We start from the raw sequence: 19,095 nt of genomic DNA on the forward strand, positions 1-19,095 counted from the left end.
TCCTTCCAAACGGACTACATTCAGCCTCGTTCACCTGGAAGAGGAGATGAAATCCATCTGCCATCTAATGTCGAGGTGATCTCTTCTACTCTTCTCACCTAGTTTGGACTTCTTTACCATTCATTTTTTATCATTTTTCTTGTACCTCTTCTTGTGTGAAAACCATGCTGGGAACTCGACATAGAGGACCACAGTGAAATCAAAGTGGAACAGGTATGCTTGCACTCTGCAACCTGTGAACAGGGCATTAACAGGCCAAGTGACATACCATCAATTAAAAGAAAAAGAAAACTAGGCTTTTAAAAAAGTCTCTTTATCAAAATACTGATAAGGGGTTCTTGACAAATCCTGCTCCCTTTTTCAACTTCATATAATGCTTTTAATGAACTAGAAAGATGCAGGTTCTACTGAGACCAAAAAAACGGGGCAGGCGGGGGAAGAAGGGTGCACGTTGTGTTTACCATGATACTCAGAGAGGGTCTTAAGGAGCAATAACTAAACTTGGTAACCAATTCCACCAAAAGAAAAGCTCTCTATCAACTATGGCAAACTGAAACCAACCAACAGCAAGAGGCAAGTCCAATTCAGACTCAGACACACAAATATACAGAACTGGGACCGCATCGTGACTGACCCACCCAAACGGAGTCCTGAACGGCCAGAGCTCATGTTCAGCAGTAGCTACATTAACGTCAGAGCACAGGTGGTTGAGAGCAGAGTAATGTCCCCTCTCAAAATAACCTTCGCCAGGAATTCCGTGAGGTTTCCACGCTTCATTGAGATATTTTTTTGAGCATCTGAACAAGCAAAGCAGCTTCCTAGGAAAAGTTTTTGCCTGAGCCCACTCCTGAGTCACAGGATAAGTTCATGAGCTGCTGTCATCACTAGGCAGGCAAACATTCCACTGAACATTTCAAATACCCATAAGGATTACACAGTCCTAAGAAAATAGAACACGAGATCCTAAGAGGGTCAAAGCCCTTCATCTTTGGAGAGGAAGCACGTGTATCTTAGGGTTCCATTGTGTTCAACAGCCTTTCCAGCCAAAAGTGAAACTTTTAATTTAAAAAAAAAAAACAGGCAGCCAACCATAAAAGAGTTGCAGACTTTTATGAATAGTCAAAGAATTAGATAATGTGAGGTCAGAAGCCATCTCCCTTTAGAGTTCTGAAGATGGAGGCTTAGTGACTATAAATATCTCCCATCAGCAGATACATAGCTTTTCAATCTAGGAGGATTAAAAATTAAGTAACCCCAATTTGGTGGTAATTACCTCCTTAAATTGATACATCTTCTATCCCTGAGAGCATTCAGAATTAAAGAAAGACTTGAGAGAATCAAAAGTATATTAACATTTTTGGGGTTAATAAGATATCAGGATTTGATATTTTTATTCTTTTTATAGTTAAAAGAATGTGGCTTACAACAATATCCTGTAATTCCAATTTTTCTAAGTAACACTACCTAGAGCCATATTATATGCCTGGCCTCTCTGAAGAAGCCCTGTGTGTACGTGTGTGTACCTGTGTAAAGCCCCTGGAGCGGATACTCTGATGCCCATTTCACCAGTGAAGAAACAAAGGCACAGAGGTTGTCCCTCGCAACCACCCACCTCACTGTGTGTGACACTGATTCAGAGGGGCGGTCAAGACTGAAACCTAAGGGAGCTTACGCACAGCACTGAAACATTTAAGGCACTTCATTCATAGGTTCACTTCATTCATAGGTATGATTTACTTCATTTATGAGAAGCATTAAGTGCTTTGAGAAGGTTTGTGTTAAAAGATCCCTTAACAATAGAAACCACATATTAAATTTATTTTACTTATGTAATAAGCAAGCCTAACTGTTGAAGATATTACTTTAAAAACAAGACCAATCACAATTCAAAAATCCCTTAAAAGTGACTGTTAAAATTAATTTATAAAGGATATAAGACTTGTAAGCTGAACTTCTAAGAAGTAGTGCCATGTATTCTAATTTATAACTTTAACAAACTGAATACCAATTTTTTAAACCAAAGTAAACTTTCTGGATAGTCTTTTCTACATAAAATTTCAGCCTGAAGACCCTTCTCAAGGAAGTCCTTACATCAGCCACTCTGTACATGTGTTTACTGCCCAACTCCTAAAGGCAGCACAGCTGAGACAATGCTATTCAAGAGAGGCCGCCCAAGAAACACAGGGTGAACACTCAAGTGTGGAGTCACCACCCCTGCCTATGCTGATAAACATCTGGGGAAAAAATAACAAAGTGCCTAGAATGTCCTAGACACTTTTCTAGGTAACTGGGGTACATGAGTGAGCTAAAAGGAAAAAGATCCCTGTCCTTCTGGAGTGGAACAGCAAGGAAAAGACACAAAAGAAATGGGAATGGCGGCATTTAAACCTGGTGTGAAACGTCAAGGGGTAAAGGGACTATGAGAAGGGGTGAGGCCACAGATCAGAGGTCCTTGGGGGGTGCGGGGTGTCCAGAGGATTTCTGGATGCAGGCTAAAAGTGGGATCCAGGAAACAGGTGAATAGATTACCAGCAAGCTAGATCTCTGAGTTTGAGGATTAACTGTTCATAAAAATGCCTTCAAAGGATTACTATTTATCCATAACATATACCTGCCATTAACAAGGGTGATTTTCAAATGGCCGCATATAGAACATTTCTGTTTCTTTTGGAATACATAGGTTAAGAATACATTGTGGTTCACTGTTTCTCATGTAGACACTTCTGCTGTAACACAATATATATATTGTTGGGAAAACCTCATGTTCTGCAAAAAATGTTTATTAAAAATAAAATACAGGGTAAGGGGCAGCTTAACCAAAACTACTGCAACTCTAAAATCAGATTACCGTTTTGTTTTAAATATAAATTTATTTATCTATTTATTTGGCTGCGTTGGGTCTTCGTGGCTGTGTGGGCCTTCTCTAGTTGCAGTAAGCAGGGGCTACTCTCGGTTGCAGTGCACGGGCTTCTCATTGCAGTGGCTTCTCTTATTGTGGAGCACGGGCTCTAGGCACATGGGCTTCAGTAGTTGTGGCTCATGGGCTCTAGAGCGCAGGCTCAGTAGTTGTGGCGCATGGGCTTAGTTGCTCTGCGGCATGCGGGATCTTCCTGGACCAGGGCTCAAACCCGTGTCCCCTGCGTTGGCAGGCAGATTCTTAACCACTGCGCCACCAGGAAAGTTCCCCCCCCCTTTTTTTTATCAGTAAGTATAACCTCAAGAAATAACACAGCCTAGCCCAAGCAGGCACACAGAGGTGCTGAAGGCTGCCTTAGGGAATATTTAAAATACATAAAAAGGGGCTTCCCGGGTGGCGCAGTGGTTGAGAGTCCGCCCACCGATGCAGGGGACACGGGTTTGTGCCCCGGACCGGGAAGACCCCACATGCCGCGGAGCGGTTAGGACCGTGAGCCATGGCCGCTGAGCCTGCGCGTCCGGAGCCTGTGCTCCGCAACAGGAGAGGCCACAACAGTGAGAGGCCCGCGTACCGCAAAAAAAAAAAAAAATTCATAAAAACAGCAGATGCTGACTCGAAGGTACCGAAACAGTGCAGATTAACATGGGGCTTCTGTAAAGGCGAGCAACAGCAGGCACGTAAGGCGGGGTGCACCTCTCTGGAGAAGGAGCCCCAGGACAGGTGCTCATTTTTTCATTTCACTTTAAAGAGAGATGAAAGGGCTCTCATTGGTGCAACAGCCAAACTGAAGGTTTAAATTCTCATCTTCTTTTTCCTTTTCTGCTAAACTATAAGCCTATATTATACCATATAATTGCACACTATAATTCCACTTCCTCTATTCACACACCTCTTGCCTAGAAAAGCTGCATATGAACCAGCACAAGTGGCACGTTCCACTGACATCGTGCCTCTATTTACCTAGCACATGCATAGCAAAACAAACTGTTTATAAATATCCATATGTCGTTAGAAGTTCTCCTTGAATCTGGTGACACAGTGAGAGTCTCCTGATAAAGTGGTACACAGGGAACACATGCCGTTCTCCTGGCCATCTCTCATCTACTTCCCCCACCAAACAGCTCCCGAATTCCACTGAGGGGAATTACTGTAGCTCCACCATGTGTAGTTTTAGGGGGAGCAATAAATCAAGATCTGTCTTTTCTGATCCAAGACACAGACATGCAATTCAAGCTTCACCAACCAAATTTACTCTTCTGAGACTGTGACTGGAGCTGAGTGACAGCAAGACAGGAAAATGCTGAAGGACACCTATTCCAGTGGTAGCACCCAGATGGAATGGTCAGTAGTTTCTGCTGACCCAGAATCGGAACTTCCCTCGATCAGGCAGGTTTCCACCCATTCTGTGTGTTATTCTACCAACAGATTATTTTTGTGTGTGATGTGGCCAATGTTCCCCAGCTTGCATTAAAAAAACTTGAATGAATACAATATGCTCGCATTTATTAGATCACATAAACCATGTATCTTCCCTTTCAGCTGCTGGGGTAAGGTTTCAACAGTAGCCTAAATATTCTGCAACAACTGACCTCGCCCCACTCAGCATACTTCCCGTAACTGTTATGCATTTACCTTTTTAACAATTCTTTATATGTGTCTAGCAAGTGAGAGAGAAACAATTTTCAGAAGGAGGCAAGATGTAACTAGGAGTAGGAGAAAGAAAAGGAGCCAAGTAATTATTTCATTTGCATTTTCTAAGAAATGGGCCTATCCCTTCTTTATCTTTCAACATAAGTGTGTTTATTATTTTTATTATCTTCAGTAGTTTTTGCAAATGTCCATCCATTCTTGGCTTTAACCAATTCTCCCAGGCCCGTGCGGTCTTACAAACTAGCTGTGTGGCCTCTCTGTCCCCATAGGTACTACAGGGAAACAATGACTGATTTGTGTAGAGACTTTGGGGACTAGAAACAACACGTGTAAAGCAAGCCCAGTACTGGAAACGAGCAGGTGTTTTAAAAACGGTTAGTTATCATCCATGATTACAGCTCCCTCTCTCCCTCACATCTGTTTATTTGCAACCAGGTTCACAGTTCCTTTTGCAATCAGGCACTTGAGAAGATCCAAATCTTTCCCAGTTGACTGGTCACAACGTAATTCTACAGCCACCTCTATTCCTCCTGAACCACATATGCTGCATTTTACATCAAAATCTCAAGCCATGGGGGATTCCCTGGTGGTGCAGGGGTTGAGGATCCGCCTGCCAACACAGGGGACATGGGTTCGAGCCCTGGTCCAGGAAGATCCCACATGCTGCGGAGCAACTAGGCCCGTGCGCCACGACTGAGCCTGTGCTCTAGAGCCTGTGCTCTGCAACAAAAGAAGCCACCGCAATGAGAAGCCCGCGCACCGCAACTGAGAGTAGCCCCCGCTTTACCGCAACTAGAGAAAGCCCGCGCGCAGCAACAAAGACCCAACACAGCCATAAATTAATTAATTAAATTTAAAACACACACACACACACACACACACACACACACACACACACACACACACACACACAACAACTCTAGCCATGAAAGAGTATCTTCCTTTTCTCCCTTTTTTGGATCTGCCTAAATTCCATTCTGCTGTAAATAAGTGACAGGTATGCTGGGATGCTGGTCCTCTCAACCCTCAAGGCAATGTGCTCATTTTATATTTGTGCATTAACCTGAGAAAGACCGGGAAGCGCTGATCTAGATTAGTGATTCTCAAATTTTAATGTGTATTTAAATCACCTTTTGAAAACAAAAATTCTGACGCAGTAAGTCTGGGGTGGAACCTGAGACTGTGCGTTTCTAACCAACTCTCATGGGACGCCCACCTGTGGCCAACCTCAGGCACTCTAGCAAGCGTCTGGAGGACATGTCTTACTGTACTTAAGGACCCCTTCCTTATGAAATAGAAAAAGATATGGTTAACTAGTCTCAAAACTCTACCACCTTTCATTCTTTTGGTTAGAATAATTTTAGAAGTTCCTCTTGCTTCTTCTACCCTCATAAAGTAGTAACTTTTTATGTGCTAAAATATTTTCTTTTACATATATTTAGAATTTTAATAATTTCCTAATAAACTCTTAAAAGGCAATCATTTCTTGAGGCTTGGGAAAAGTTGAAATAAAATTTCAAAAGAAACAGAAAAAATAAAAACACAACCCACAACTAAAAGTACACATTATAGTGATTAAAAATAAGAAATACATTTTCACAACTATTCCAAGGACACAACTAAGAGAGCTGAAGTGGTCATTAAACCTTGGGTCACTCAAACTTGAGTCCACGTAGCCACAAAGCTCTTCCTGCCTGTTATGGGTTGAACTGCATCTCCCCAAAATTCATACATTCAAGTCCTAACCCTCAGTGCCTCAAAATGTGTCCTTCCTTGGAAAACCAATCACTGCAGACATAACTAGTTAGAATGAGGTAGGGCCCTACTCCAATGACTGATGTCTATATAAAAAGGAGAGGGCTTCCCTGGTGGCCCAAGTGGTTGAGAGTCCGCCTGCTGATGCAGGGGACGTGGGTTCATGTCCCGGTCCGGGAGGATCCCGCGTGCCGCGGAGCGGCTGGGCCCGTGAGCCATGGCCACTGAGCCTGCGCGTCCAGAGCCTGTGCTCCCCAACGGGAGAGGCCACAACAGTGAGAGGCCCCCGTACTGCAAAAGTAAATAATAAATAAATAAAGAATCATCTAAAAATGAGAAATTTGGTGAGACACAAAAACAGGCACACAAAGAGAATGCCATGTGAAGTCTGCAGTTATGCTAGCACAAGTCCAGGAACTATCAGAAGCTAGGAGAGACCTGGAATAGACAGATTCTTCCCTTGCACCTGCAGCAGCAGCATGACCCTACTGAGGCCTTGATCTCGAGCTTGTAGCCTAAAAAACTGTGAGACAATAGATTTCTGTTGTTTAAGCTACTCAGTTTGTGGTACTTTATTATTACAGCCCTTGCAAACTCACGCACTGCCTCACTGTGCTTCCTCCCAGATTAAAAAAAAACTAAAGATGACTGTGGAGATAGGCAATCATATCACAGTCTGGTGTGCCACGTGAAGATTTTGGACTTTGTCCTACTAGCAAATGGGACCCACTGAAAGGCTCTAAGGAGGTTAATATTAGATTTATTAAGTGCAAACGAACTTGTAAACAAGTCAAACCACTATCATCCCTAAAGGTTCCTTTATGCCAGAATTCATGTTTCTTGTTACACAAAAAATATTTTCACAATCATCAGAAAAACTCAAGCCCCCTCCCAAATAAGAATGCCTCAAGAAGACACCTTCGGGCTTCCCTGGTTGGCGCAGTGGTTGAGAGTCCGCCTGCCGATGCAGGGGACACGGGTTCGTGCCCCGGTCTGGGAAGATCCCACATGCCGCGGAGCGGCTGGGCCCGTGAGCCATGGCCGCTGAGCCTGCGCTCCGCAACGGGAGAGGCCACAGCAGTGAGAGGCCCACGTACTGCAAAAAAAAAAAAAAAAAAAAAAAAAAAAAGACACCTTCACTTTCATGTCACTTCTACCTAAAATTCTTCTACATATAAAAGCCATGGATAAAAAGCTGCAGATCAAATGAGCTTTTATTTTCTCCTAAAATGTATGTCCTGGAACACCGAATGCCAGAGTTTTGTTCACCTTTATTTTAGAAAGGAAATGTTTATCTGTGTGATTGCAGTAGATAAGCTTCAATTATTCAGAAAATCAAGACTCTGAAACCAAATTCAGCCTCTTAACTGGTCAAAGACCAACCCCTCAGTGAAGAATCAGCAGCTAAATGTTAGGACAGACGATTTGTTAAAATGCTGGTAACTCCCTTCCCTCCTTAAATAGAAACCTGAACCAAAGGGACACTATACGGTTTTTAAAGTTTCACGTTTTAACTTTCCTTTTTCTTTTTAAGTAAATTTCTCATTGAAGTATAACAGACATACAGCAAAGTGCAAAGCATGATAAATTCTCACAGAGTGAACAAATCCATGTAACCAGCACTATCACCACAAAACAGAACATGACCAGACCCAAAAGTCCCCTTCATGCTGTTCCAGACACCAGCGCCCCATCAGTGTAACTGCTATCCTGACTTCAAAACACCAAAGAATAGTTTCACCTGTTTTTTAACTTTATATAAAAGGAATCATACAGTATTAGACTCTTTTGAGTCCACTCAATATTATGCTTTGATTAATAGTCTCCTTTTAACTTCAATAGTCCGTGTGTGTGTATGTGTAATTTTAATTCAAACTAGATCCCCAGGTTTCATTTTGTTTAGATTTTTCCAGCTTAGATTCCATTTGCATCAAAAGGAATTAACATCTCAATGTTCAATATAAAATCAATTCTAGTTTCTAGGTCCTTTATCAGTTCAAGTCCCCAGTTCCAAACAATAAGGAAAATTTGCAAATAAAAGGGGGAAATGTTTTATTTCACCTAAGATTTCATAAACCACAAACTTAAAAGTTCTTCGTCTTTTATAAGTAAAGTTTATCTTCATGAAAAATTTCACTCTCTGTTTATGAAAGCAGAAGAACCAGAGATATAACAAACTTGAAAATTCTGAGTCTTAGATTTTTTTCCTCTTCTCTTGTATGTGACGGAGATTTCTTTTATTCTACGAATATGTCTAGGGTAAATGGGAGAATCAAAAATTATCAGTTGAAATGACAGAATACAAAAAACAGAGAACCAGCTTAATAACCACATTTTTAAAAACACTTTCCTTATCGAAATAGCAAGCAAAAGTGACCTGCCCAAGTGAAAAAATATCTCCCAATGATTTGAATTTAATTTTTTGACTCTTTTACCTGATCAAGAATAAAGGAATCACAGTATCTAACTGAAAATAGTGAATATCCTATTGGTGGGAATGTAAATTGGAAAGCAGCATGGGAGTTTCTCCACAAATCAAAAATATGACTACCATTTGATCCAGCAATTCCACCTCTGCGTATATATCTGAAGGAAATGAAATCGCTATCTGGAAGAGATATCTGTACCCCTAGGTTCACTGCAGCATTACTTACGATAGCCAAGACCCGGAAGCAATCTTAGGGTCCACTGATGGTTGAAGGAATAAAGAAAATGCATAGGTATACAACAGAACATTATTCCGCCACTGAAAATAAAAGAAGGAAATCCTGCCGTTTGCAACAACACGGATGAACCCTGAGGGTATCATGCTAAGTGAAAAAGTCAGACAGAGAAATACTGTATGATCTCACTTAGATGTGGAATCTAAGAAAACCAAACTCAGAAACTGAGAACAGATTAGTGGTTGCCACAGGTGTGGAGGTGGGGGATAGGGGTAGGGGGAAATAGGTGAAGGCAGTCAAAGGGTACAAACTTCCAGTTATAAGATGAATAAGTTCTGGGGATGTAATGTACAGCACGGTGATTATAGTTAAGAATACTGCCATGTATATTTGAAAGTTGCTAAGAGAATAGATTTTAAAAGTTCACACCACCCACACCCACCCACACACACACACAAAACTGTAATTTTGGGTCGTAATGGATGTATTAATTAACCTCATTGTGGTATAATCATTTTGCATTATATACATATATAAAATAACTATGTTATACATCTTAAGTTTGATGTCATGTGTCAATTATATCTCAATAAAGCTAGGGAAAAGAAAAAAAAGCAGAAAGAAATTTATATGCCACCCACAGCAAACTTTAGAAATCAATACTCTATGCTAAAGAGGCCCATAAGGGAAATCTGGCTGCACACAGCTGTGTAATGAATCAATTTGTTACCGTGACAGTCATCTCAAAAGTAGAGTAACGGTTGATAGACAACAAAGAAGTCAGATTAGACACAGATGCAAAATATAAACAGAGCTCCACAAGGTTTTTGTTTTGGTTTTTATTTTATAACAAGTCTGTTAAATCATCCATTGGGAAATAAATGATTCAAGACGGACTTCCAGAAGCATTATTCTAACCTTGACATCATTTATCAGTCAATATATTTTTGAAAAAAAATTTCAGAAACTTATTTATTCAGCAAATACTGGGAGTTCCCTGGTGGTCCAGGGGTTAGGACTTGGCGCTTTCACTGCCGTGGGCCCAGGTTCAATCCCTGGTCGGGGAACTAAGATCCCGCAAGCCAAGCGGCGAGGCCAAGAACAAAACAAACAAACAAACGCAAACAAATATTATGGAATACACACTATGTGTACACTATTGTAGATTCCAGGAATAAGCAAAAACAGAGTTGCTGCCTTTATGGAAGAGAGAGAGAGCTAGCTACTAATCCTAAAATAGTAACAGAAATAAATAGAAAAGTATTACTGTTATAAGTGCTAGAAGAAAAGATACATAATGCCAGGACAGTAGCTATTAAGGAAATCTGGAAAACGTGGGAGGGGAAAGGCAATGACACTGGAATGGGAGAAATGAAGAAAGGAAAGCAGTTAAGTAAGTATGTCTGTGTGTGTGTTGGGGACGGGGAGGGCGGGAGGGTCGGTCACTGACCTGAGGCAACAGCACGTGCAAAGACCCCCAAGGCAGGAGGTAACACAGGCACTGTAACTAAAAGTCCATTATGCTGAGCCTTTAAGGGCAAAATAAAGGTAACTCCAGAGATGATGAGCAGGAACAAAAGAGAACTGGTTGTAACCAGGCATGAGGTTAAACCTTAGCTAGTGACAATTCCTAAATACCCGATTTCTCAATAAAACCTCATTCTTCTCAGACCAAATAATCTGAACATAGGCTTGTCCCCCTAGGACAAGGAAGTATAGTTATATAATAGTCTATTTTTATCCTCACGGTATCACTCACTGCTAGGCTCATTCTTAATGACATTTTGGGGGGTATTTATAATTTATACTTGATTTGAGTATTAAAACCAATTCAGAAAAGGAAAAAGAAAAAAATTAATTTGTGATCTACATCCTAAAGAAACAAATAAGAATAACAATAATACACTGAAGAAATCCCTTATGATGCCCCATAAAGTCCCTACTGAAACACTTAAGACACAACAAACCACAGAGAATCTCTGCAATTGGGTGAGGATAATGGTTTTTCATCACTAACAGAAGACGTTACTGTAGTACTTTGCACCAAGAAAGAGAAAGACCAAAAAGAAAGACGAAGGAAAGAAAAGAATCAAGTCCCACCTGGGAATCTAACCACAGTACCCTACTTCTGACTCTTCAGTTTAGATAAACCTAAAGAATAGGCACTATTTTAAAATCTTCCATTGAGAAAGAAGCTATTTGGAGAAGTCATTTAGCTTTGAATGCATAACCGCAAAAGAAATGAAACCACTGAGAAGGTCAGAAACAGTCTCCTTACCAAAGAGTAAGACTCTTACTTACTCCTACTTAATCCTACAGACTGGCAGGACCTGGCAGGATGCAAACCCCAGGCCACAGCTGTCAGCCACCCAAGCACAAGGGGCACCTCACAGGAAGTAGTTATGCTCTGAGCGCCAAAGAAAACTTTCATAGCCATTTTTGGTTGTCGTACATCCTTTATAACATATTTAGCTTCCAGAGAGGCTGTATCTTTTTCACATTTCACAAAGGTCCTCAGATATACTGAAACAATGTCCGTCTCCCTGAGTACACAGTTCTTCCCCAAAACAAGAACCTGCTGTTTTGAAAATAAGCCATTAGCAACCTTCCTCCACAGAGTCTTCTAAGCACCAAGCAGGAAGGATTTCCCTTCATCCTGTAGAATATGCAATATGAATGTGCAACGGTTCTCAAACTAGTTTTCTCAAAAATGGTTTTTCTTAGGGAGATACTCAGCAGAAACAGGATGCCACAGGCCCATAAATGGGGAAAACGGCAGATTTTTTTTTTTCAACGCTAAAGAGGTTTCCTTAACTGCAGGACTTCTCAGAGTCATTAATTATGACTCTCTCACATGAGGGACAGTACGTGCAGCATTTCCCACATGTTCTGACTATAAATATTTTGAGGAAGCATCCCCACTGACACAGCAGTAACATTCCACTGAGAAAGGCTGGCATTTAGTACTGCACAAGGCAGCCAGACTTTTGACAGTGATCCAAAAGATCATAGTATAGTACCACACTGAATTGTTATGTATCAAGAGAAAAGGCTAACAAGATCCTTCCTTATTTTTAAGTTATCATCCTGTAATCTATAGCTAAAGGAGTTAACCCATTCTGTTCCTTTCTCATGATCTAGAACTACACAGGTTCATAGCAAGCAATCTGCGGTAAGTCTTCAGTGGCTAAGAAAATGTGACTATCCAACATCTAAGTCTGAATCAAAGATCCTGATAGTACTGTAACCTACACATTACCAAATCTCTATAGCAGAGCTCCAACTTCCCCCAAACCTCAACTTTGATAATTTTATATCACATAAATATCTTCTCAGTTCATCATCAACCAAAACATAGTTGCGAATACAAGCTTGTCTGTGTAATTTCTAACACTGATTATTTTTTGACATTCAAAACTAATTCCTTTGTGGGGAAAAATCCGATACTTTATGTGAAGCTGGGCACAGTTACAGTACTCCTCAGCAAAACAACTGTACCAGGTTAATGACATAATCTCCTTAATCTCCCGCTCCTGGAAAAATATCAAACTGAGAGGCTTTTAATCTGTTAATTACATCTCATGAAATTCACATCATTCCTGAGCACTGTAAGTAATTCAAACAAAATGATTTTAGCTAGTTTTACTGACTTCTGTAAGAAAAGTACCTTAATACACACAATACATCATATGGAAAAGGAAGGTTCTGCTGGTGTTCAACAGGTTCTCAATCACTTGCTTCCCTGAATCTCATCTGAAAGCTGAGTCTGTCTCTCTCTGTCTCTCTCTCTCTGAACAACTGCTATAAATAACCTCAATATACTGAGTGAACACAGTACCTTTCCTGGAAAACAGAGCAGGTTACTTGGCTTCATCTATTATCACTGACTAGAAACCCTGAAGATCAATACTTTGGAAAAGGAGGTCATCAGGAGGAATAAACCTTCGTCTGAAGGCCATTAAAAACACCTTCTAGTCTCTGGTCACTGCTGTAGCCAACGTAAAATGTCCTGTTCCCAAGAATTTGAAGGTTTACTTGTCCCACTGTGTACTCCATTCTGCAGGGTCTCAACACAGCCTAATCGGTGCTGAAGACAAAAGGCAAGGAGGAAGTGGAAAGAGGAAAACTACTGGGCAGGCGATGAAGTGCAAGAATAGCAGCAGAAGACACGGAAAGAACGACAGGCACACCGGCCAGGGCAGGAGGCGAGTGGAGGCGGGCGCACCCAGATGACCAAAGCCAGCAGCTGTTTCCCACCTGGAGCTTTCCTGCCCCAAACCACTAACCACTCTTCTGGGTTCCACGCCTGCCTGCATCCACGTGCTGACACCGTTTCTCTACCACAAACACTGTAAAGACCCAAAGGCGCCTCACCTCCTGGTCTGTAGACGACATCATCCTCCGTGATGTAAGACGTTATCTCCCCAGTGTCCGTCCTTTCGTAACGAGACTTTTTTTTCGGGGGCTTCTTCTTGGTCTTCTTCGTGGACTCCTCCGTGGTGGCACCATTGTCATTGTCCTCATCTTCGCTGTGGTCACTCTCAGCGTAATTTTTGGCTCCTCCTTCCAAGGTACAGCTCCTGCGTGGCCTTGAATTCTCACTCTCTCGCGCCTTGTCTCTCTTCTCTCTCTCTCGGTCCCGATCTCGGTCCCGGTCCTTCTCTTTGTCTTTGTCTTTGTCTTTATCAGCTGTCATGATTCGCCACGTGCCTTCTTCTGTCCTCTCACGGCTGGGCCTCCGTGAAAGGTAGACAGTAAGCCTGGGCTTCAGTCTTCTGAATTTCTCACTCAATTCCAGGGAAAATCCGACCACTCCAACAACCCCAACGTTTCAAAAATGCTAGGAGAGGAAAGAGAGAGCGAAATTGATTTTCCTTTAACATTTTCTCCTATTTCCTTCCTAAAAGAACGTTTTGTTAAATGACTCACTCACTCATGCTTTAGCAACTAAAACTTCTCACTGGCAACAGGAAAAAAGGTAGGACAAGTGATATCAAATTTAAATATAAACAAGTTTTGGGCCTCAACTAGCATATGGTTTGGGATTTTCGATTACACCAATAATGAAAGATGTCTGAATGCGTAAGGGTAAACTATGCTGTCTGTATGCAAATTGTTTTCTCTAACTTTTAAAGGAAAAGGTAAAGTGTACCCTAGTAAACAACATATAATGGGTACAAGTATACAAAAGGGGCTTCATAACCCATAACATTAATTTAAAAGGGTAAGAACCTGTAGTTAAATTATTTCCACCTGCAAAAAGTAATTTGGGTAGCCTTGGAAAATGTCTCAGGATGTCTCACAGCGCATTATCTTCTGAAGACTCTTTCCAGCCACTTCTCCAAATTTCCAGAGCTCCTCTCAAGAATAAACATAAGAGCTGACTCAAATAAAAGTGACAACCTCAAAGCAAGATTCCTTTGCCTTCAATTACAATTTTTTTACATCTTCTAGGTCTACTTACTATTCTAGTTATTTTCCAGGAAAAATGGTTTCTCGAAAGATATATTATCTCTGTCTTAAGAAAATATAACAGCTTCCAAAAACAACCTTCCATCTTTAGGGAATATTAGGTGGTTTATACATTCTTCCAAATTTCCACTGTTAATGGTTTCCCTAATAAATTTCTCCCCAGAACTAAACCCCAAAAGGAAAGTCTGAAGGTTTTAAGAATGTATAATGTGAAGAGTAAACCCCAAGGTCCAACCCAACACAATTCTTATAAAAAAAATTTTAATTTTATTTACATGTCAGTTTTGGAACAGTCATAATAACCAGTAATTTATCTTTTGCAGTCTTTTATCATCCTTCCCAATATCTCATTTTTTCAGCAATCTGTACCAAACATTATCTACGTGCCAGGGGTTCAGAACTAAAGACACCATGAGGGAACACCTCGTGGTCCTTGCCCGCAATGCTCTAATGCAAAGAGAGGAGACAACTGATCAATAGGAGAACCATCCCTTGCTCATGCTACGAGGGCCAGATAGGAAACAACACATGCAAAGAAACGAAAAATTGGTCCTCTTTACTCAGACAACAACAAACAAGTCAGTTTCTAGTTACATGCCTCAGACGCAGAGAAAATTCTCTTTGGTCATGCCAAAACCATAAAAATTATCATATACTCTCTCCAAAGCTCTTAGGTCAAACTTGATACCAGAAAAGACCTCCACATAAGCACTTCGAATATCCTTAGGCATTCAGGAAAATTTACAAAATGTTAACAACAACTTTTGGGTGAGAGAACAATGAAGGAGCAATAATGCCAACAATCTATAAGCAAAGTCAGAAGGATGAAAGCATGTAGCACAAACCTAAATTGCTTCCTTTTACGTAGGAAATGCACTTTCAAATAGGATTTCAATTTTCCAAACATATTTCCAGAAAATGAAAAATTATTCTAGTACCTGCAAAAGTTCTGCTTCGATGAATCATCTGCTAAACAGACAGTAATAAACTCCCAAGTCCCTGTAGGCCACTAGTGTTAGCAATTGAAAATACACCAAGAGACATATTACTTTCTCCATCTGGCTTAAGTTTAGAGCCTGAACAAGCCAATCATACAAGAAAGAAAACCATCAGCTAATACAGTTGTTAAAACATTCCTCTTTGACACTGAAAACATACCAAGGCCTCCTGGGAATCTAAAAAGATCAAGAAGCTTAGGCTGAAAGCCTCTAAGACGCAGTTCAGGACAGACATACTTCCGATGAGTTCAAGAAAAAAACTCATTCTCCCTAGGGTTAACAAGATAACTGCTCCAGAAAATTGTGTAAAAATATTATTTCAGCACTTAAAAAAAGGAAAAAAAAACAGTAAGTCCAAATTGTACATTCAACATTACTCCCTACAAAATCATATACTATATTTCTATTTACAAAAAAATTTGAGTTGTTTCTGCCAAGAGTTAGCAAGAAAAATTCAACAATCCACAGAGAAAACATCCACAAAATAAAATCCTCTACGTGTGTGTGTGTGTGTGCGTGCGTGTGTGTATCCAACCTTCAGATAACCAAGAATATTGATAATCCAAAGCAAAAGTTAATCTAACTACCATTCACATTTGGCTATAAAATATAGCTCAGTGGGGATATATTCTTTTCCACTGTACCTACCACACTAATCATAATTTTTTGAGCCTCATTATAAAATGACCAACATGCAACAATAATACAACATTTGAGGAAAGGGATCCAGAGAGGAACCAGGTGGCACCGAGAAAGGTAGCTGTCGCTTCAGTACGCTAGAAATGATCTGCACAGTAGACAATACAACAGCATCTTTAAAACAGCAAGGGGTTTACAAAGCAGGTCCCTGCCATGATCTCATTAGATTCTCTCTGTCTACAACTCAGGGATGTGAACCAGACAGAAGTCACCACTCCCACTTTTCAGGCTACAGGAGGAGAACTAAGAAGAGATCATCTGCCCGTGAGTGAGTCTAAAGCAGGTCTCCCAAAGGTGAACCCCATCTGACCTGATTCCAACCTGCTGCTCAGGTTATAATCTGTATCTTCACAGGTGCCAACCTTTCCTACATGTATTCTTGCTGATAATTTGCACAGCTTTAGGAAACACTCACTTTAACCTCTCCCCCCAAAAACAAGAGGTACTTTTCTCCAGTAAGACAGACAAGAATATTGAAAATATCTTGTCGATCCACTACTCAACCCAGTTAAACAGGAAACACGGCAAAAGATACTTTAATAATTAATTAAAGGAATAATCGAATCTAAAACATTTCAGATTCAAAACAATCTTCATCTATTCAACGAACAAACGTCTACTGAATGCCCACAATGTGCGGTGTGCTAGTTACTGCCCTAGGTATGGGGAAAACAGCAGAGAACCACATACAAACATCCCTGCCCTTGTGGAACTGATGTTCCAGGAAGTGGAAAAAGATATATACATACACATACACACACACACACACACACACACATACACACACACATACACTATATTAAAAGATCTTACATGGGGAGTCCAATGGGGACAAGGGAGTATAAGAGGATTGCAATTTTAAATGGTCAGGTAAGGCCTCACTGAGGTGGCTTTGTCCCAAGTTAAGAGTGAGTACAGAGGACACACGGAGACCATTCCAGCAGAGCGGAAAGTAGGTGCAAATGTCCAGAGGCATCAGTGATTCAGTTACATTCAAGACACGGGAGGCCAGAGGGGCTGGAGTGACGTGAGGAAGAGGACTGATCTTTTAAAAAACGAACGTATAGTCCTCACACTAGTTTCCAGAGTCATCAGATTGCCCTTCATTGTTTTATCTTGATAAAATTTGGTAGGCTAGCTTCCTTTCGTTGTGATCTAACCAGGGTCAAAGGCATTTAACAGAGTCGAGGATACCGAACTGTTCTTTATTACTTCAGGTTACTTAACCCTCTACACAAACACTGTCTGCCTCTTCAAAGTGAAGCCAACAACTACCTACAAACACCTTACACTACTTAACAGAACTGATTTGGATAAAGTACTAAAATTTCGGTCATGCTCAGGGTCCACACCTCATTTAAGGACACCACTTCTTGTCACTATTTAAGCAGTCCCAGGAGGTTTGGGCCCTTGATAGGACTGCAAGAAGACTGGGCTCAGAAGCCAAGATCCAAGTTCTTGGCACTGCCAGGGCTAGTGCCTTAGGCAGATCACTCTACCTCTGAGTCAGTTTCAATGCTGTAGAACAGGGATAATAACTAGCTACTTCACAGAGCTGCTGTGAGAATTAAGTATACGTATGCAGGTAAATGCACTTATAGATTGCAAAGTGCTTTATAAATATAAACTATCAATCATATATACTTAGATCAGTCATGACTACATTATCTACTACAGCAGATAATGCCCAACAGTGTACTGTGCTATGCAAGATATAAACGTAGCCAAACGTCATCCTTACCCTCAAGAATTTATTACCTACTAGGGAGGAGGGGGAATCCTATTACACGAGTAAGAAATAAATCATGGAAAACTGACTACAAATGAAGTAAAAATTTTAAAATATCTCCTCTTGGATTGCGTAAAACCCACTTATTAATGAAAACTCGCTCCTTCCTCCCGAGTTCCCGATCCCTGAGTTCTGTTCATTTCAGTTGCTCAAGCCAGATTCTGGAGGACGCTTGACTCTCACACCAGAGGCAGTCAGTGAAGTCCAATGAATTCTTCCTCATTCAACCACAGCAAGAAATGCTTACGTTTGTCAAATACCAATCACACACCAGGCATTTTCCTCAGCTCTCAGGGTCTACCAGTCACCTCCTGAATAACTCTATAATTTGCCCACTGCTCCAACTCAAGCAGAGAGTGCCTATTTCAAGCCATCATCATCTTTCACACAGATTAACACAACTGCCTTCTAACTGGTCTCTGTGACTATAAAATTTTGGTTTTGCTTTCCTTCCAATTCGTCCTCCAACACAGCCAGCCAAGCATCTGACCCTCCACCACTTTTTTTTTTTTACAGTGAGATATAATTCACACACCATACAATTCACCACGTACAGTACAATTCACTGTGCACCATTCCTTTTCAAAGATTACAGAGACCTTCCTGTCCTGACTGCCCCTTCACCACTCCAGCCCCACCTCCACCCCTCCTGTGTGTCCAGCAGTCCCCTCCCCTTTGTCGGGCTAACCTCTACTCACCCTTAGGGCCCTCAGGTATTTCTGCTGCCCAACTCCAGGAAGGCTCCCAGACCCCCCCAAAGTCCAGCCCCTCACTGTTCCCCATCCTGCCTGTAAAGTGGCCCTCATTGATCCCACTACTGGTATCTGTTGTTAACTTGTGTAACTTCTCCACTAACCAACAAGGACCATGACTATAATATAATATTCACTAGAACAACTCCTACTGACGCAATTTCCTCTCTGTATCAAATCCACTAGAGGTTTTGTTCTCATTATCATTTGACCATTCAGCACCCTCTGACAGGGCTGACCACACACCCTCCTTCTGGAAAGGCTCTTTTCCTCTGGCCTTCCTGGCACTGTCATCTCCTGGGTCTATTTAACTGTTCCTCCACCTCTAGTACTGGACCAGCTAATGGGGGAGCTCTTCAGGAGCTATCCGGAGCCATCCTTCCTCATCCTTGTCGATCTC

The 19,095-nt window shown here is 41.2% G+C and overlaps 1 protein-coding gene across 3 annotated transcripts in view; it reads right to left on the minus strand.

Moving 5' to 3' along the window:
* The window catches only part of RERE (arginine-glutamic acid dipeptide repeats), a 429,896-nt gene that overhangs the window by 247,944 nt on the left and 162,857 nt on the right, over positions 1-19,095 (minus strand). For all 3 annotated transcript variants that reach the window (XM_032610681.1, XM_032610678.1, XM_032610670.1), the window contains exon 2: positions 13,360-13,825. In XM_032610681.1, coding sequence (XP_032466572.1) covers positions 13,360-13,681 — 322 coding nt within the window. In that variant the 5' untranslated portion in view covers positions 13,682-13,825. The remainder of the gene's footprint in view (positions 1-13,359; positions 13,826-19,095) is intronic.

The sequence above is a fragment of the Phocoena sinus genome, chromosome 1 (genome assembly GCF_008692025.1).
Source record: "Phocoena sinus isolate mPhoSin1 chromosome 1, mPhoSin1.pri, whole genome shotgun sequence".
NCBI lineage: Eukaryota > Metazoa > Chordata > Mammalia > Artiodactyla > Phocoenidae > Phocoena > Phocoena sinus.